The sequence below is a fragment of the Littorina saxatilis genome, linkage group LG4, assembly GCF_037325665.1.
Source record: "Littorina saxatilis isolate snail1 linkage group LG4, US_GU_Lsax_2.0, whole genome shotgun sequence".
Lineage (NCBI taxonomy): Eukaryota > Metazoa > Mollusca > Gastropoda > Littorinimorpha > Littorinidae > Littorina > Littorina saxatilis.
This window is the reverse complement of record NC_090248.1, coordinates 17,259,080-17,280,468: the sequence shown is the minus strand read 5'-3', so window position 1 is coordinate 17,280,468 and position 21,389 is coordinate 17,259,080. Positions and strand designations below refer to the sequence as shown.

At 46.6% G+C, this 21,389-nt stretch overlaps 1 protein-coding gene across 1 annotated transcript in view; it reads right to left on the bottom strand.

The window, feature by feature from the left end:
- The window catches only part of LOC138964111 (cortactin-binding protein 2-like), a 164,984-nt gene that overhangs the window by 6,953 nt on the left and 136,642 nt on the right, over positions 1 to 21,389 (bottom strand). The window contains exons 19-22 of the mRNA XM_070335991.1: positions 16,273 to 16,348; positions 6,705 to 7,001; positions 5,799 to 5,968; positions 4,593 to 4,818 (exon numbers count right to left, since the gene is read on the bottom strand). Of these exons, the coding sequence (XP_070192092.1) occupies positions 4,593 to 4,818; positions 5,799 to 5,968; positions 6,705 to 7,001; positions 16,273 to 16,348 (769 nt within the window). The remainder of the gene's footprint in view (positions 1 to 4,592; positions 4,819 to 5,798; positions 5,969 to 6,704; positions 7,002 to 16,272; positions 16,349 to 21,389) is intronic.

The following is a 21,389-nucleotide window of genomic DNA, read 5'->3' as shown; positions in this document are numbered from 1 at the left end:
TTAAACACACTCTTTCCGGCGGGATCACACTCACACACACACACACACACACACACACACACACACAACACACACAACACACAACACACAACACACACAACACACACACACACACTCACACACACACACACACACTGTACATTTTTAGAAGAAAAACAAACAAAAACACCCTGTACATTTTTGGAAGCAAAACAAACGGAATAAACACGTCATATGCTGAAGAACAAAAAGAAGGGGGGAAACGCAAAACAAAACAAGCAATTAAAAAACAGAAAAGATGAAATACACTAGAGTCAACAGCCACTGTGATTGTCGTACTGCATAAAACATGTGTCTTGTATCGAGTGCCTGTTCCCAGAACCGTGCAGCGCGTGAGTTAACAAAAATTACGGCACAAAACTGCTCCAGAAATCAAACACAAACACCTCACATCAAACTTATTCTCACTCTATCACACAGTTTAGACTAAGTACTTACTGACGGCAACATAAAAAACACAGTTGGTGGCTGCTATCAACAGGGGTGGGCACAATATCTTTGCTTGTAGCAAAAGTAATATTGTTTGTAGCAGAACTTGGCGCGAAGCGCCAAGTCGACGGCGCGAAGCGCCTAGTTTGCTAGGGGGGTCCGGGGGCATGCCCTCCCGGAAAATTTTTGAAAAAAAGGAAGCAAATGGTACAATCTGGTGCATTCTGAGGGTGATAATTGCCAGTTTCTGGCAGCAGATTTTGTCACTGATTTTTGTGGAAAATCGCCTGTTTGCCCCTTAACATACACTTAACATACCAGTCAATACACTTGGGCATACACCTCGATATGGTCAGGCTACACACCACCGATTGATCAGCCTTGGAATCAGCTAAAATAGATCTGGGGAAAAAAACACATAGCAAATTTAAAAAGAGCACTCTGTCGCAACTTGTCGCAATTTCGCCTATCGCAAAATCGGCTTCCCTTGTCGCAAAAAAATGCGACAATGCGACAGGTGCCCACCCCTGTATCAACATTGAGTGTGGTTAGAAAATGGTACACAACGCGCTCATTCTGTTATTTTCAAGAGGAACAAAGAACCACGTGTTAGTATGAGTGATATCAGTATTACTACAAAATCAAACAAAACGAGTCCAACCCAAACCTCTACTTTGCACAAACACAAAGCCTGTATATCAGAGTAACCAAATAGACAAGATGAACGTAATCCATGGGTCAAGTCACGGAAACGATCCCATTTTCACACCAAGAAACACGTATTTTTCACAGACCGGCATTTTCACTGACACATTCCAGAGTGACCTAGATAAGACGCACTGCCGGCGCTGCCGGCTCGAGCGCGGAAGGGACGAGTTCGACTATAATTAGCCCGCCAGCTGCAAACGGGCCGCTGGCAGGGCTTAGCTGAGAGGGCAAAAATCCCAGTAGAAAAGAATACAGTGGGATCCAAAGAGGACGTAACCGCACGCGAAAGAGAGCGAATCAGCGTCTCAGTCAAAGACGCTAATTCCAAGGAAGAGCGGCCACATTCTTCAACAGCAATGAGATCTTTTTCTTTGCAAATAGAAAGTCTCTCTTTGTTGTAACCATCTTGCCTAATGGTTGCCAAGTTCGACAAAACCGGAAGTGGAGCTGTTGGCAGACCAAAGGAATCGATCAAGTTCCTGCCAGAATTAGCAAGACGAATCTTCCTGTTGGTGGTCACAGTGTGATGAGCCAATCGTCCAGGAGACGCCAACCAAGGCAAAGCCGAGGCAGGAGCTTCCCCATGTGCTGACAACAAAGGCAGAGGTGGGGCAGAACTATCGTTTGAGAAAACTTTTGCAAGTTGGAAGGCCACCGAAGGAGACTCTAAAAACTTGAAGTTCGCAGATTGCTCATGGGGAGGAGCAAAATCAGCAAAAGCTGATGGTGGAGGAACCGCAGATGAAGATGCTACAGCTACCCCTTCAGGGAAATAGTGTGTAGTGACCTCTGCTACTAGTGTCAACAAAGCTGACAGCCTAGCCGGAAGTCGAAAAGGGGCATCCCCATCTGCTTCAGAAGCTTCTTCCTCCATCTCTTCTTCATCCTGTTCAGAGGCATCCCAACGATCATCTGAAGGATGAGAACCGGAAACCAATCCCGTTGAATCGACATGAGCCGAAACCGGAAAAGGTTGGGAAAAATTCCCTGAAGCCGGAAGTCTGTGAACAGATCCCCCATCCACTTGCCTCATGCCAGCTGAAACACTGGGAGAGGAAGTGGATGCAGCCTGAGTAAGGCCAGCGGAAACCGCCGAAACGGAACCGGAAGCCGAAGGCTGATGAGTGCCGACTGCCAACACCGAAGTGTTATCGGCAGAAGGCAATACCATCCTGCCACCGGAAGCCACAGCCGCAAAAACGGAAGCGGAACCGGCAGTGGATTGGTAAGCATCAGCATCAACCGAATCCAACGAATGGCGACCGGAAGATCCTGTTGTCCTATTACCGGAAGTAGCGGACATATGCTCTTCCCACCCCAACCCGTACCCCGGAAGGGCATAAGGTTGATGTGAGGAATGAACCTTATGACTGGTATTCCTCGAGTCAACTGAGACAGCGAGAGAGGAACCCGTAGCCACAGGTTTGCGTACTTCGCCAAGAACCTTATGGCTGGTATGCCTCGAGTCAACTGAGACAGCGAGAGAGGCACCCGTAGCCGCGGGCTTGCGTACTTCGCCAAGAACACCAGAAGGTGCTGTTGTCTGAGAACCAGACAAAAATTTGTCGAAAGGAGAACCTGACGACTCCAACACCACTGTTGGTTCTGCGACTACGTCAGCAGACGTAACCGTCGCAGATGGTTCTGAACGAACCCGCGCAAGAGACATAGAGTTTCCAACTCCTGACGGAAGGGGCAGTGAAGCAGACAAAGCTATCTGCCGTTCCGTCGCTGACATGTCATGCACCTCTGTCTTAAAAGAAGACAAAATAGCCAGTAAATCAGCTTTACTCAAAGATTGATCGGCTTGAGGAGCCTGAACTTTCTCCGAAAATGTTTTGTCAGAAGAGGTAGGTTTAGCATCAATGGAAACAAAAAATGATTCTTGAGTCGCCGGGTTGAGAACGCTAACAACGGACAAGTTCTCACTATGAGAATTTTTCTGAGAACTACAAGTAGTTGAGGCCGTAGCCGCCTTAGCTTTAGATTTGCCCGCTTTGCCTGATTGAGAACCTGGAGAGCTAACCTGCTTGGCTGAACTCCGAACTTTCTCTTTATCTTTCAGCTTGTCAGCCATTTTGAATGAAAAATGAACTCACAACAACAAGATGCAAAACGCTCAAATACGCTACGAAAAATTCTCTCAATAATAACAAGAAGAGCAAACGCTCGATCGAGTCACTTTCGCAGTTCTGAATATTATATGAGGCATCAGATGGACAGGAAGAAATTGCTATTCACAACACAATGAGTCACGTTCACATAAAATTTGAGCCCGGTCACTTTTATAGTTTCCGAGAAAAGCCCAACGTTAAGTTGTGTGTTGCCGAACAGAAAAGGCTAGTTATCTCCCTTGTTTTTCTGATAACGTTCGTAAAAGGCTACAGATGTAAATACTTTGATGTAAAGAATAATCCTACAAAGTTTCAATCACATCCGATGAACTTTGTCAAAGATATAAAATGTCTAATTTTTCCTTTGACGCTGACCTGTGACCTTGAAAAAGGTCAAAGGTCAACGAAACCATCGTTAAAGTGTAGAGGTCATTGGAGGTCACGACTAAACAAAATATGAGCCCGATCGCTTTGATAGTTTCCGAGAAAAGTCCAACGTTAAGGTGGTGTCTACGGACGGCCGGCCGGCCGGCCGGCCGGACAGACTAACACTGACCGATTACATAGAGTCACTTTTTCTCAAGTGACTCAAAAATGAAATCTCTCACCAATTCTTGAAGAAGAGAAGAAAGATGAAACAACGTTACCGAGATTCGATGGTCCCCACAGAAGTAAAGACCAATGGCTTTAAAAATAAGCCAGAGCACTTCAAACACGTCCAGCGCCGTATGTTGAAGAAAAAGGAATGAGTGTCACTGGTGTACATCCTGCGCATGCGCAGTACACCGGCAGGGGAGATAACCACCACGGACCATGCCTTATATGGCATGTGGTTTTTGTTTTAGTTATCTCCCCATGTTACCATGTAAGAGTGCTTCAATGTCTTAGCAACCAAACGAAGTTATTGCTATCTATGTGAGTTGGGTAAGAATATGTAATTTAATTCCTGATTACACTGGTCAAATAGTCTGTATTCTGTAGTTACACAGGCATACAAACCTACGTATATCAGAAATAGATAACAGGTGTTATTCCAAAAGCTGTACTATTTGATTTCTAAACAAGGAAAGCTATGGCTTCCACAGTTTTGCCAAAGTAGCATCTGTAAGGTTCTCACACACCGCTAAAAGCGAAAGGTAGATACAGTAAAGAGCAAAAAATGACAAATGGGCTAGATATGAAAAGAACACAACAGTGTCTGGAAAAAAAAAATGGAAAAGAAATACCAATGTCTAATAACGCCAGCAGCATATTCTGCCTTAAACACAGTGCCAGTGTTTCTTCCAGCCTAGAGCACTGTACCTGTGTTTACTCCTTGTCTTTGAAGCGGCAGCTGGAGACTGGTTGCTGTTGTGTTTGTGGCTGTGTCGCGGGGAAACGGTGCAAGCTTCAGGCTGTAAGGCGTGAGTGGACCTGGCATGACTGCCAGTGAGCTGTGACATCAGACCACCAGGCGATCGCTGATCTGACTTGAGGGGGAGGTCCAGTTCGTTGCTGCCACAGAACCCCTGCAGGTACACCTCCTTCTCTGTCAACAGGCAACACAGACATCATTACACCCCTGCAGGTACACCCCCTTCTCTGTCAACAGGCAACACAGACATCATTTCACCCCTGCAGGTACACCTCCTTCTCAGTCAACAGGCAACACAGACATCATTACACCCCTGCAGGTACACCTCCTTCTCTGTCAACAGGCAACACAGACATCATTACAACCCTGCAGGTACACCTCCTTCTCTGTCAACAGGCAACACAGACATTACACCCCTGCAGGTACACCTCCTTCTCTGTCAACAGGCAACAGACATCATTACACCCCTGCAGGTACACCTTCTCTGTCAACAGGCAACACAGACATCATTACACCCCTGCAGGTACACCCCCTTCTCTGTCAACAGGCAACACAGACATCATTACACCCCTGCAGGCACACCTCCTTCTCAGTCAACAGGCAACACAGACATCATTACACCCCTGCAGGTACACCTCCTTCTCTGTCAACAGGCAACACAGACATCATTACACCCCTGCAGGTACACCTCCTTCTCTGTCAACAGGCAACACAGACATCATTACACCCCTGCAGGTACACCTCCTTCTCTGTCAACAGGCAACATAGACATCATTACACCCCTGCAGATACACCTCCTTCTCTGTCAACAGGCAACACAGACATCATTACACCCCTGCAGGTACACCTCCTTCTCTGTCAACAGGCAACAGACATCATTACACCCCTGCAGGTACACCCCCTTCTCTGTCAACAGGCAACACAGACAAAAAGGTATAAGGACCAGCAAAAGATCACCTACATACATAAATACATTCATACATACACACCCATACATAAACACAAATCATTTCTATATCCCTCTTTCAAGAAAAGTGCTCAAAAGGTATTTGGAGAAGGCGTTAACATACATACATAAAGATGAACAAGAGATTAACTTGAGGGGTGAGATAGGAGGGGCCATGGGTTTGAGAAGAGAGAATGTGCAGACTGACCTTTAGCAGGTAGGGGACAGGAGAGCACGATGGCTCTCTGCATGAGGACGTAGAGCGCAGTGTTGACCACCTTGTGCTGGCTGTGTGGTGCCCCCTCTTTCCCCGTCCCTCTCTGCACCGCCTCCTGCACCTGGCCTGCGATCACTGAGTTCCACAGCTCTCGCACCCACCTGGACATAAACACTCCATTTGTCACCCACACCTCACCACACAACTGTGAAAAAACATTACTCAAAGCGATGCTGCTGTCTTAACTTTCAAACTATTCAAAATAACAGCAAATCAGCAACATCTACATGCTCATACCATTCAACACACCCAAACAATATAAAAATCCATGTTCGTATGTCAGTAACCATTTTAAAACAAGTTCAGAATTGCTAGGCAGAATGTATAAAACAAGTTCAGAATTGCTAGGCAGAATGTATAAAACAAGTTCAGAATTGCTAGGCAGAATGTATAAAACAAGTTCAGAATTGCTAGGCAGAATGTATAAAAATAAGATAGACACCATAATCAGCTACAACATGACTTGCATCAAACACAAAATGTATGCAGACAAGCAGCATGTGAAGGAGCAGTTACAGTAGATAACAAAACAAGGCCACTTACTGCAGGATGACCTGGGGATTCTTCTTCTCTATGGGACATTTGAAGAGATAGATAACATAACAAGGCTTAACTTACTGCAGGATGACGTGGGGGTTCTTCTTCTCTATGGGACATTTGAAGAGATGGATAACAAAACAAGGCCACTTACTGCAGGATGAGCTGGGGGTTCTTCTTCTCTATGGGACATTCAAAGAGATAGATAACATAACAAGGCCATTTACTGCAGGATGAGCTGGGGGTTCTTTTTCTCTATGGGACATTCGAAGAGATAGATAACATAACAAGGCCACTTACTGCAGGATGAGCTCGGGGTTCTTTTTCTCTATGGGACACTTGAAGAAGCAGCAGGGGCCGAGCACCACGTCCGGCAGGCCTAGTTTGCCCAGGCTATTATTCAGACGCTGCCAGATGCAGATGATCCACTCGGCAGCACGGAGCAATGGGTCATCCAACGGAGGCAGCTTCCCCTCCCCCACGTGATACAAGCGTCGAAGGAAGTGACGGGCCAGCAGGTTGCGAAGAGGCTCTGCATCATGACGAAACTGCACCCAACGAAAACGCTGCTGGACATGCAACTCAATGCCTGTGGACCTGGTACAGAGAATGAAAACCATTTAAATATGTATAAAGGCACACCCCGGGTATTTAACCCCTTCACTGCCACAGTATAACAGCATTTTGGTATTGCTGTGCGCCAGGGCAAAATTTCGCTTTCTTCGGTAGGTTCACTAATCTGTTCACTGCTCGATCATTTATTGAGATATCTCTTAGATCTTTGGCATGTGTTTTCCTTATACCCTTGGCTATTATGTGATAACATGATCATTGGACTTTGTTAAAAATTGATATAATGACCATTTTTGTCAAAAAATTACAGTTTCCGGACTTACACACACACATTGCAGCACGTAAAGCCACACAAAACACTGCTAAAACTGATGTCAAACATCAGGTACTCACATTACAGCCCATAAAAGTATTCTTCTGTGTGGTAATCCATAAATCGAAAATTTTAATAATAAATTTTCATTTGATTAATCTATACTTACCGGAATCACATATAAGCATTGACTGAGATGCTACAGGTCTGAAATACGCTTACCCGTCAAAACTTTAAGGGAAGCAACCCCACCACCAAAAAGTGCTGCAATGGTGCGTTGGTAAGTACGCTAGTCCATGGGGGTTATCTCCCCTTTGGTCTGTGTGACGTCACTACCGCCTCAGAGCACGTGGCTAAGTCATACGACTTTATAGAATACATAGAAACTATAATGCTATAATGGTGGGAGGGAATTCACTATGTGATTCGGGTAAGTATATTAATCAAATGAAAATTTATTATTAAAATTTTCTATTAAATTACATATTCTTACTCCGAATCACATATAAGCAGATAGCTTCAAAAAGGCGGTGGGAACCTATAAATATACTCTGAAATGGACTTGACCCGCTCCTGCTTGCCACAAGGCGGGCGTAGAACGGGGGATGTCCTGTCTAGTTCCGACGACGTTTCTCAAAATTGATGAAACGTCGTCTGCCTTCCAAAAAGCTGTTCGTAGAACATCATAGAGTCCTCCTGAACTGAGGACTGCTAGAGGCGATGCCCAAGTTCTAGAATCGTGCACTCTTGCAGGTGCTGGAGGAAGGGCTGACTGCCCCCCCCCCCCTTTTGTTTCTCACCACTCATAGATTTGCCTAATGATGGTAAAAAACCACCTAGATAGGGTCAATTTAGATAAATATCCTGTCACAGAAAGTCTGGTCTAAACCTGAGTGAAATTGACCTTAAGCTTCATGAGATACGTCTTCCGGACGACCGGAAAGAGCGTCAACCTCGCTGACTCTGTCTTGCTCCTGACTGACGAAAGAAGTGAAAACTTCTTGCAATCAGCGAATCCAGGAAGACAGTCATAACTCTAAAAAGAGAGCTGTGAAAGTTCAAAAGAAGAAGACGAACCTTGTCTTCAATAGAAAACGAGAGTAGTGAAGCTAGTATCAGTGTGAACAACGAACAAAAACCTGTGCGTCTACCTTTTGGATCGAACGAAGGGAGTTCCAGCCGACCAGGAGTGTAAACCCTCCGGGGAGTGAAGCACTGATGGGATTGAGTTTGAGTAAGCCACAGTACCATAGTCTCCATGAGGTAGCTGCTAATTGTTCGTAATGAACCAGAGACAAGAAGACGTGTCTCTTGTTCGCTGGCTAGAGGCAGGACAAAATGTCGAACCTAATTCTGGCATTTTCTAGACTTCTTACATAGAAGAGTCGTACAAAATGTCTTAAAACCGAAACCTAAGGAAATAACTTCCAGTTTCGACGAATATGCATCCTCTCATATAAGATGGACCGAGATTCGCTAATCAGAAAACCCGCGAACCCAAAAATGCTGCCACGTCGGGGAAGTTATATTCTTCCCGCGTGCGCTGAGAAACTGCGACGTTCAGTAAAACCTGTTAATGGGACCGCCCGTGGTGATCGCACTAACAGGAGCAACGCTTAAAACTGCGGCTCTCTTGCGAGCGCCGCATATGCGGGCGCCCTGTATGTTTTGCACGCAGTACATAACCGGCTGGTTAATTGCGTATCTGAAATCGCTGCGCTAGGTGTTCCCAAGCGGTCACCCATCCTAGTATTAACCGAGCTAGAAGTTGCTTAACTTCCGTGGTCGGCCAAGACCAATGCTCAGGACATGGAAAGAGACGCCCGTGAAGGGGTCTGTGTCAGGAGGGTGTAGCTATAGGGAAACCCTGAGTTATCCAATTCGGTTCCAACCACTGACTTGTCATGTGTTAAAACCAGCTCTGAATTGGAATAGACTTGATTCAGTCTTGAGAGGGTGAATCCCCGAGCGACTTAAGCGCTAGCGGGAAAGGTTTTAGTGTAATTTTCCCTAGCGAGTAGCCCTAGATTCCAATTGACCTAGGATGGAAGCAAGAGTCCCAGTGGGCGCTTGCTGTAGTGCCGACATGGAACGAACAGTGCCTGAGATTGTCCACTCGTTACTGAGGAGGACGAACTCTCCAGGTGACCGTAAGAAAATCATGCCAAGGTATGTGAATCCTTGGGATGGTGTGAGCCCTGAAAGGGTCTAGGAGATAGAAGTCAGCTCTAGAGAGGCGCGACCTATCTCCTCACGGTAAGCGAGAGTGACGCATGAGTACATGATACCAGAGTCCTTCTCGGTGGGAAAAAACTCTTGATAGAGCATAAGCGTTCCTGAAGTTCGTTGAACCTTTGGGAACGCTCACCTTCCTATGAACCGTAGCTGTGAATCACGGCCTGTTCCGATTCGGTTAGCCAAAAGTAGGCTGCTGCTGGTGCATGACCTGCTACGAGTGCTTGCCCAAGCTTGGCTGGAAGTGTGACGCAGTTCTGCTTTTCTGCGTTAGAGTCTGTGTCAAACGAAGACAAAGACTCATTGTAATCATGGGTTGTGACAGGAAACGCCGATGAATGAACATGGCTGTTGCTGCCGCAGTTCGTAAATCGGGCGCTGTGCCGCGTCACTAAAAACTCAACGTGACGTTTTGGTAGTCCGCCGCATACAAATATAGTTCGTCAGCTTTTATTAATTTTACATAAAGACTTGCAAGGCTTGGAAGTGTGTTTTTTAAGTCGATGACTTGATCATGTCTTAACTTGTCGCATTTACCATGTGGATGCAGAAACATCTTTTTTAAGCTTACTTGTGATACATGTATTGATACGCGCACTTCCGAATGCAAGCTAGCTTTTAGCGCGTTTTGCTAGTTCAGTTCGACCGGTGCCGTCAAACAAGACAGACTGACCCTCGCTGCTTTCCTCAGATAACTAAAAAGGCCAACGAGGTATGTGATCTTTGTAGAATGTTTCGCTACTTTCCTCAGATAACTTTTAAAGCCAACGAAGTATGTAGTCTTGTAGAATATTTTCACTGCTCTCTCAAATGTGGTTGTAATGCCTGCAGGACACGCAAACTTGCAGGATATTTTCGTAATATTTTTGCGGGCTCGTTCATGGCATGGGCTTCACGTGACATGTGCCAGGTCTTTTTTGGCTGGACTCTATCTGACACATAACTCAGAGGCATAGTTAGTTTGGTTTGTTTTTAGTGTAAGTATGAGTAATGAAAATTACAGATAGCGATACCTTTTGAGAGAGGCAAGGGAGATCACCCTCATGACCTTCAATTACCGTAACATATAGAAGGGATATTTCCCTTATACTGACATCAGCGATTTGTACTGGGGCTTGATGTTGCTTTTGTTGACGATACAGACTTGGAATTTGCGTAATGTGTGCCATGTTTTGAGTTGGACTCTTTCCTAGCTTATTCTTTTAGCTATTTCATGCTCAGTCCTTCTTATTATTGTGTGTCAGTTTTTATGAGATGAACCTGGAACTCGCATGACATGTGTCATGTTTTGAATTGGACTTTTTTCTGGATTTTATATCGGCTATTTCTTACTTGGTTTTATCATTGTGTTTCAGTTTTACGACACCATGGGTTCTGTAGAAAAAGAAGAATAAAGCGATCTACTTAACCTTGCATGCCCGTGTTAACGTTGGAAGGAAGGCAGTGACATGGCTGTGACCTTGAACGTCTTTACCCGTCGAGTATGTTTGACCAAGAGTGCCGGAAACAGGCTTTGAATACTTCTTACCAAGGCGGAAGAAGTTAAAAGAAAGTCCGAGCAGATTCCGTTGTGAGACCAGAAAAGAAGGTGTGTACCCATTAGCCGACAGCTGTCGTGTATGACCTTCTTGCTACTTGGATTTGTGAGTCTGTTCATCTGCGTTCGAACCTAAGTCGAATGCTGATACCGATTCGTTGTAATCCTGTGTAGCGGCGGGAAACGACGAATAATGGGACGAAAAAATGTCCATATACATTGTTTCCTGATAAAAAGAGACGATCGGAGGAACTCGAAACCAGAAACCACCCGACCAGAAGTTGTCCTCTACCACTTCGTGCCTCAGCAGGCGAAGATGGTAGGAGGTAGCAGCTTGACACAACGGTGTGGTCGGCGTAACCGGAAACCGGAAACCCAACTGACCGCAAGTTATCCTCTACCGGTCCATGCGTAAGCAAGAGGAAGACAGTACGAGGAAGCAGCGACTTCCGGTTGTGCGTCAGCAATCGAAAGTGCGGAAGTCACAGTGGCCGAAGCCTGGTGTGACTGGTGCTGCGTGGAAAAAGGCTGGAAGCCGTAGTGCCCGTAGGCCAGTCTGCTTGTCGGCGATTGACTGCGTATCAAAAGCCGAAACAGACAGGCAAAGACCATAGTCATAGTTGCCTAAATCAAAAAAGGCTGGTCGGCATAACCGGAAACCGGGAAGCCAACCTGCCGGAAGCCTCCATAGACGATGTGCCCTCAAGAAATATCTGGATGTTACTTCCGCAGCCAGTTCAAGTGCCTCCTAGAGTTTGGCCGAAAAACCAGAACGCGTCTGCTCACCGACAAAAGACTGAGAGTCAGACGCGGAGACAGACGGGCAAAGACCGTAGTCACAGTTGCCTGTGACAGAAGGGTGATCGGGATAACCGGAAGACGGAAACCCGACCGAACAGAAGTTGTCCTGCCTCACCTCATGCCTAGGCTGAGGGTGAAGGGAGGAAGAGTCAAAATCCGAAGCCACAGGAACCGACAGTACATTAGTCGACACCGCGGACGGGCAGGACGACTGTTGCACAGGCTGAGACTGAAAGCCTTGATGCCCGTAGGCCAGCCGTTGTTCCAAACTCCCCGAGGTACAGAAGTAACCGTCAGTGAGAGGAACAAAATTTCCGGCTGCAGATTCAGGTGCTGGGCTATGAGCCAACAGCAAAGGAACCGGAACATTAGCTAACCCGCTGCCGGAAGGAGCGGGCTTGGCCAAAACCTGAGAGAGGTGGTAAGCCACAGAGGATGACTCTCCAAACCGGAAATAGGAGTCCTCCTCCTTCGAAGTCCGGAAGTCATCCATCGCCGACGGGGCAACCGAAGCGGAAGCCGCCGAAGACGAAGCACCCTCTGGAAAATATCTGGATGTTACTTCCGCCGCCAACTCAAGTGCCACCTTAAGTTTGGACGAAAAACCAGAACGCGTCTGCTCACCGACGAAAGCCTGAGAGTCGGACGCGGTGACAGACGGACAAAGACCGTAGTCATAGTTGCTTGTGGCAGAAGGGTGAACGGGATAACCGGAAGACGGAAACCCGACCGAACGGAAATCGTCCTGCCTCACCTCATGCCTAGTATGAGGATGAAGGTAGGAAGTGTCGAAATCCGGAGCCACAGGAACAGAGAGTGCATTAGCCGACACCGCTGACGGGTGGAATGACTTTTGCACAGGCTGAGGCTGAAAGCCTGAATGCCCGTAGGCCAGCCGTTGTTCCGAAACCCACGACGTACGTACGTAAGCGTCAGTGAGAGGAACAAAATTTCCGGTCAGAACCGGAAGTGCAACAGACGAGGCAGCCGGAAGCTGAAACGTCTGCTGCACAGACTGTGGCCGGAAGCCAGTATGCCCATAGGCCAGTCCAAGGTCCGAACCCGAAGAGACCGCACAGGGTGCTTGAGCAGGTGGACCTGTCCTTCCGGTAGAAACTGGAAGCGCAGCTGCCATGATTGGCTGCTGACTCTGCCCCGAAACTCCTGTGAACCCGTACAGGCGAACACCAGCGAGAGAAGGGGCAGACAAACCTGGCAGGTAGTGACCTTGCACTGGCCGTGTCTACGAGGAGACGAGCGTATCCGAACTCTGCACGAGTGCGGGAGACGGTACATGCCGGCCAGGTAGAAACCTTTCTCCCGGAAGAGAGTGTCTTATTGTATCACGAGTACATTCAGACAGGTTTGCGGAACCGGAAGTGCTGGCAGCAATGGCGGAACCAAAGGAAGAAGACGGAGCACCGGGGGAAGAAACCCTGGTAATCGTCGCCGCTGGCACCTTCAAAGCCGCCAAAGAACTCTTATCTCCCACAGCAGGGGGAAGGATGGAGCTGGAAGACGGCGTCGCCCTCTGCATCTCGACTTGCACAAGATTGCGGATCTCTGGAAAAAGAGAGCTAAGCAGATTCGCCACAAAAGCACTAGACTCAGGTGGGGAAGAAGAAGGCAAAATAGACGAAGTCCCAATGGGAATGCTAAGTTCCTCAGGAGCAGAAATAGGTACAGAAAACGACGTGTTGTTAACCACGTCAGAAACCACAACAACCGCAGGTAATTTGGGAAGAGAAGAAGACGTAGGTTTGGAGTTGCCCTTGCCCTTGGCCTCTGCCTTAGCGCCGCGTTTAATTTTATCACTATCAGCCATGCTGACAAACAAAAATGGCGGCCAAAACAAATGCTACTGAAAATTTCAAAGTTCTACAAAGTCAACGAAAATAGCAGCAGCAAAGACAAAATACGAGTCAAAAAAGAAAGATCTCACCAACTAATTACTAGAAGGTGAAGTAGACGGGTGGTGGCCGGTGGGAACCGTGCAAAACGCAAGGTAAACTCGGCCACAGCAGAGCGAAAATTTTGCACGACCATCTCTGAGCTGAAAAAGTCGTATCACTTGGCCACGTGCTCTGAGGCGGTAGTGACGTCACACAGGCCAAAGGGGAGATAACCCCCATGGACTAGCGTACTTACCAACGCACCATTGCAGCACTTTTTTTGTGGTGGGGTTGCTTCCCTTAAAATTTTGACGGGTAAGCGTATTTCAGACCTGTAGCATCTCAGACTGCGTCAATGCTTATATGTGATTCGGAGTAAGAATATGTAATTTAATCACTTCTTGTAGAGCTTCCAGAACACTGTATCACTTGAAAACAGGTCTACGAGTTGAAGTCCGACTTTCGGACGCCATTTTGAATCCTATAGATCGGTTCTACACTTCTAACAAAGTTTTCGCCACGTGGTACTAACTTATCCGAACGGTCAATGGGAAAGAACTGTGTTTAGAACCCCTACAAGTATTTGGACAGTTTTCAAGTGATTACCTCCCATTTAGTTTTCAGAAATTTTGATGATGAAAATGCCACGTACCTGGTACGTATATGGGCATATGACAAACCAAAAAAAGGGGTTAAAAAACAACAAAAAAACAACACCAGGTATTAAAACAATAACATATGTATGTTGACATGGTATTGAAAATAACACTATTTACATGAAAACAAGAAGGGCAAAGCCCATACGACTCACATGCTTGATCTTGACCTTTACATGACCTTGACCTTCAGGGTCAAGGTCAAATAACTAAACCTAGCAATGACATCATACACTAAGAACTGCTTTACACATTTTTCCTACCAAAATACATGTGACCTTGACCCAAGGTCAAGGTCCCATGCAACACAAAGCTGTTAATTCAAGACATAGGAAGTACAATGGTGCTTATTGGCTCTTTCTACCATGAGATATGGTCACTTTTAGTGGTTCACTACCTTATTTTGGTCACATTTCATAAGGGTCAAAGTGACCTTGACCTTGATCATATGTGACCAAATGTGTCTCATGATGAAAGCATAACATGTGCCCCACATAATTTTTAAGTTTGAAACAGTTATCTTCCATAGTTCAGGGTCAAGGTCACTTTAAAATATGTATACAATCCAACTTTGAAGAGCTCCTGTGACCTTGACCTTGAAGCAAGGTAAACCAAACTGGTATCAAAAGATGGGGCTTACTTTGCCCTATATATCATATATAGGTGAGGTATTCAATCTCAAAAACTTCAGAGAAAATGGGGAAAATGTGAAAAATAGCTGTTTTTTAGACAACATTTATGGCCCCTGCGACCTTGACCTTGAAGCAAGGTCAAGATGCTATGTATGTTTTTTGGGGCCTTGTCATCATACACCATCTTGCCAAATTTGGTACTGATAGACTGAATAGTGTCCAAGAAATATCCAACGTTAAAGTTTTCCGGACGGCCGGCCGGACGGACGGCCGGACGACTCGGGTGAGTACATAGACTCACTTTTGCTTCGCATGTGAGTCAAAAATGAATGCATGTAGGGATGCAAATATAAAAGAGGCAAGGAATGGGTTTGAATAGGATTCTTAGTTCAGTCATATTTAGCACCACCTTACCTTTTTTCGTGTATAAAACCCTGATATAATAAGTCATCAAAAACATTTATCGACAAAATTAGAAAAACTTGTGGAGATTCTATCTGCAAGAATTCACATGTAAATTTCCATGAACATGGGTCCACTAGTTTACTGTAAACCACTCTACACACACACACACACTCCATCCCCTCCTTCTTGATTTCCAGTCTACCTGTATACATTTAGTCAAAAACTGAATGAATGTAACGAGTTTATAGTAATACAAAACAAGTCGCATGAAGTGAAATTAATACATTTAGTCAATCTGTCAAACTTACAGAATGATACTCGATCAACTGCATCTAAGGAAGACGATGCTTTGCGGAAATCCAGCAACCGAGACTGAAAGCACTGACACACTATGATTCATGTGGAAAACGTAGCTGATCACTTGAAGTGTCAAGCCAGTATAGCGCAGTAGCATACAGCGTTTAATAGAAAAGCGCGCTTTTCTGTACTCTTTTTAATTTTCTGAGCTTGTTTTTAATCCAAACATTACATGTCTATATGTTTTTGGAATCAGGAAGCCGAATATGACATCATTAAAAACATTTATAGGAAAAAATAACATTCGGGGATATCATTATCATGTGGGAGAACTTTGATGTGAAGTTTCATAAAGATCTGCCCGGTAGTTTTCCTGGAATTGCTGTGCACATACACACACAGACGCACACCTTTACCCTCATCTTGATTCCCGGTCTATGTTAAAACATTTAGTCAAAATTGACTAAATGTTATCACTGTAAAAATACCCAGTGACGAAATAAACCCAACAACTGCTTATCATTTACCTGGTTCTATTCAATGTTGCCAAGATACAGAAATTGTCTGGAAAGTAAAATTTGGGCCCGCCAGTGTCCAAGCTATCTGTAGAAAACAAACAAACAAGTTTAATGGCACAGTAAGCCTCCCGTAAACCATCACAGATACTGTCAGGCTTTTACACACAGTACAAACACCCTTCCATTTGAACGCTCACCGAACGGGAACATCCTAGGTGCCCAACGTAAAGAGCTAGCAATTTTCAAAGAATTAATTTTGCGGATTGTCTGTCAGACAATCGGATGGTGCTTTTTTGCGCTTCTGACCTAACTTTTGAAATCTAAATAATAAATTGACAGCTTGTTACACAAACATTCTTAAATCATAAAAGAAATCTTTTTTCATCAAGACAAGATCAGAACAATACGAAGTTTTGAAAGTTTAAAAAAAATAGCCCGGAAGCAGGGTCACGCAAGGTCGTGGTTCTTGTAGCAGACGACACTGCCTGGCGCCAGTTCCTCTGAACCGTTAACCGCCACTGCTCTAGTTCGCAGCCGTTTCAATGTTGCATTTCAGATTCAAAGGTACACAATAACGTGCTATTGCAGATAAGCTAACAGAGATTTGCATTGAAATGACAAACTGGCGGCTAAATTGTGAAAAAAGGGAAACTGGATTATACGGGTTCACGATGGTTCAGAGGTAAGATAACCCACACAAAAATAAATTCTTTGAAAATTGCTCGCTCTTTACGGAGGGCACCTAGAATGTTCTCAAGCGGTGAGTGTTTAAATGAAATGGTGTTTGTTCTGTGTGTAAAAGCCTGACAGTATCTGTGATGGTTTACGGGAGGCTTACTGTGCCTTTAATACAAGATATGGTTTTTATATAATAATAATAATAATTAAGTAGAAGTGCAACGCCAAGGCACTGCAAACCCCAGCGAAAGACAAATCTCTCTCTCTTTCTCTCTCACACACAAAAACACACACAAACACACACACACACACACACGTAGACACACATTCACACACACACACACACACACACGTAGACACACACACATAATTAGTCCTTATTTGCTGCTTTTTTCACTGAGCTCGGAAATGATATTTTGCTTGCATTGTTATTGCTTAATTTATTGAAGCCTCTGGACAATATTCTTTGAATAAATGGTTATCCAATTCTGTTTAAGTCTATCCCTTTGTTTGATAGAGTACTGTCAACAACAAGAAGAGCAAACGCTCGATCGAGTCACTTTCGCAGTTCTGAATATTATATGAGGCATCAGATGGACAGGAAGAAATTGCTATTCACAACACAATACAGATGTAAATAATTTGATGTAAAGAATAATCCTATAAAGTTTGAATCAAATCCGATGAATAGTTTCAGAGATATGATATTTCAATTTTTTTCCTTCAAGACATACCTGTGACCTTGAAAAAGGTCAAAGGTCACCAAAGCAGACGTCAAAGTGTAGAGGTCACTGGGAGTCACGTTCACATAAAATTTGAGCCCGGTCACTTTTATAGTTTCCGAGAAAAGCCCAACGTTAAGTTGTGTGTTGCCGAACAGAAAAGGCTAGTTATCTCCCTTGTTTTTCTGATAACGTTCGTAAAAGGCTACAGATGTAAATACTTTGATGTAAAGAATAATCCTACAAAGTTTCAATCACATCCGATGAACTTTGTCAAAGATATAAAATGTCTAATTTTTCCTTTGACGCTGACCTGTGACCTTGAAAAAGGTCAAAGGTCAACGAAACCATCGTTAAAGTGTAGAGGTCATTGGAGGTCACGACTAAACAAAATATGAGCCCGATCGCTTTGATAGTTTCCGAGAAAAGTCCAACGTTAAGGTGGTGTCTACGGACGGCCGGCCGGACGGCCGGACGGACGGCCGGCCGGACGGCCGGCCGGACGGCCGGCCGGACAGACTAACACTGACCGATTACATAGAGTCACTTTTTCTCAAGTGACTCAAAAATGAGTCTGCATACAAGTTTTTGTCTTGATTCCATCCAGGAGGATGTAAGGCTTTAATAAAAACACTATTTTAAAGGTCTCTGTCAAGATTGATTTTGTTGAAAAAAAAGGAAATCTGTGATTGAAGATTGTGAAACCTGCCACCAGGAAAACTTGGGATGGCGTGAGTTCCGACTTTGTTCTGTTGATCGAGAAGCCCAAAGCGTGGGCTTCTTGAAGAACAGTCAGGGTATGCTGAGAGCATGGCTGCCTCGCTCTGGTTCAGAATGAGCCAGTCGTCGAGGTAGACTCGAAGTCGTATGCCCTGCTTCCTCACTACGGCGCAAAACTGTTTGACCAGCATCGTGAAAATCCATGGTGCCAGGGACAGCCCGAAAGGGAGCGCTCGAAACTGATAGACCTCAGTGCCCCAACAGAAGCGTAACCACTTCCTGTCAGCGGGATGCATCATGATGTGGAAATATGCATCGGTAAGGTCTATTGAGGTCACCCAGTCTCCTGTGCGGAGGGCATCTCTGACCGAGGCTGGCGTTTTCATCTTGAACCTGATCACCCTCAAGAAGGTGTTGAGGTGTGATAGGTCCAGAACCGGACGCCAGGCTCCCGAAGCCTTGGGGACGGCGAAGAGTCGCCCGTAAAATCCCAGAGAGCTGTGGTCGGAAACCTCCTCTACAGCTTCCTTCTGCAAAAGAGCGGCGATCTCCGTCTGCAGGACGGATCTCGCTTCTGGCCTGAAAGGAGGCTTCAAGCGCGGTGCCTGCCTGGTTAAGGGTGCCTTCACATCCTGCCAAAGCAGGCGGAACCCCGACCTCACCACTCCCACTATCCACTGGTTGTGTGTTGTATCCAGCCAATGTGACAGTGCCCTGGGGGGGCCTCCCGGGTGAGGTCGGGGGCGCTTCATTGAGGGTGAGGCTTGCGGAAGCCCCCCCTGCCTCTACTAGAGGAAGACCTCTTATTGGAGCCTCTAGCGGGAGTAAGGGAGCGTTTCTGGCCAGCCTGATGGCTCGGGCCAGAGGCCTGTGGAGGCCTAGGCTGGGGAGGCTTGTTGTGCTTCAAACCTTAAAGAGAAAAGTTAGTGAACTGCCGGTCCCGGTTCTCCTGGATCTCCTTCCTTCTGGCGTCGAGCGCCAGTTGGCCGAAGAGGGAGCCGTCAACGAAGAGGGAGCCGTCAACGAATGGGGACGCCTTGAGGGTGGACAAAGTCGTGTCCTCGGTAAACTGAGAGTTCGCCAGAAACAATTCCCTTCTGCTCATGACTGAATGAGCATAGAGAATAGAGGAGAGCCTTATCTGTTCAAAGTTGACCTTGGCCAAGGTCGAGAGCAGAGTGGTCAGATCCTCTCGGCCCTGTTCCTTGCTCAAGACAAAGGGGTCGAGCGAATCTGTCAAAGCCCTAGAAAGAGCCCTGATGATCGTCTCGGCGATGAAGGCTAGCTCCAGAGACTGGCGACCGATCTCCTCGAGAGAGGAGAGGTTGCCATCGGAATAAGACACTCCCATATCCTTCTTAACTGGTCTGGTTAAAAGAGGATAGAGTTCCTGTGGCACTGGCAGGATTGCCCTGGGCAGGACGAAAGAAGAGAGCAGGTTGCGGGAGTTCTTGGACAGAATAAACTTCTTGTGAACAGAAGGCGTAAAGGTTACAGCCTGTTCTGGAGAAGCAAAGCCAGGGCTCAGCCGCTTGAGGTGCTTGGCTGAGCCAGCAGCAGCGGTACTGGGGTGAGAGCTAAACCGCTGCCGTGAGGAGCACGCCTAGCCAACACCTGAGCCAAGTGGTACGCAACCGAGGAAGACTCCTCAAACCTGAAGTAGGAGTCTTCTTCCTTCTTGACCCGGAAGTCGTCCGCCGCCGAAGGAGGACACCAGCGGTGGCATCCGACGACGACGCGCCTTCGGGAAAATATCTTGAAGTAACCTCGGCCGCAAGTTCGAGGGCAACTCGGAGCTTGGTCGGGTTAGAGGAACGAGTCTGATTGTTGGCAATTGACTGTGAGTCAAAGGCCGAGACAGACGGGCATTGTCCGTAGTCAAAGTTGCCTGAAGCCAAAATACTGTCGGCGTAACCAGAAACCAGAAACCCGTCCGACCGGAAGTTGACTTCCACCACCTCGTGCCTAGGCAGAGGAAGGTGGTAAGGGGAAGTAGCGACTTCCGGAAGAGCGACAGGAACCGGAAGTGCAGTAGTCGAGGCAGCCGAAGGCTGGTACGACTGTTGCATGGACTGCGGCCGGAAGCCAGGATGCCCGTAGGCCAGTCCGAGTTCCGAACCCTCCGCGGCACCTTGGTGACCGACTGAGAGTGGAACTGTCCTCCCGGCCGGAGCCGGAAGCGCAGCAGTCACGGTAGTATAAGACTGGTGTGACTGCTCACTGAGTTCCAAAGCCTCCGCGGCACCTTGGTGACCGACTGAGGAAGAAACAACCATACCTTGCACATAGCGAGTGTGCGCTGGCCGAATCCCAGAAGGGACGAGCATATCCGGACCCCCTCCATGGAGGAGGGTCGGTAGAGGCCGGCTAGGAAGAGACCTGTCTCCCGTAGAAGAGAGCCTAGGCGTGCGACTTCCGGCGCTACCCCGTAAATGCGCACTGAAAGGCAGGTCTGAACCGGAAATCTGCAAGCCGCTGGCAGAGGAAACACCAGGGGAGAAGAATCCCTGGTGATGGTGGCCGATGGCGGAATCGTCAGAGAGGCAAGAGAGCTCCTGTACCCAACCGCTGGAGGAAGGAGAGAGCTGTTCGCCGGAGAGGCCCTCTGCATTTCGGCACTGTCAAGACTGCGGGTCTCTGGAATAAGAGAAGAAAGCAGAGTTGCCACCAGAGAGCTAGTCTCTGATGGCGCAATGGCGGCTGAAAGTGACGGTGTCCCCTGGGGAACGCTAAGTTCATCCGGGGACGAAATAGGCACCGAGAAAGACGTTTTGTTTACTGTATCTGTCACATGAACAATAGTCTCAGAAGATCTTTTAGAGGGCTTGGGTTTCTGAGGGGTGCCCTTGACCTCACCTTTTGCGCCACGCGGCTTAGCCTTATCTGAGTCAGCCATGCCGACTGCCAAAATGGCAAACAAACTACTGAAATAAACACAGCAGAAGTCTGTGAAGAAATATCAGTAGCTAGCAAAGCAAATTAAAGCCAAAACAAAAAGGAATGATC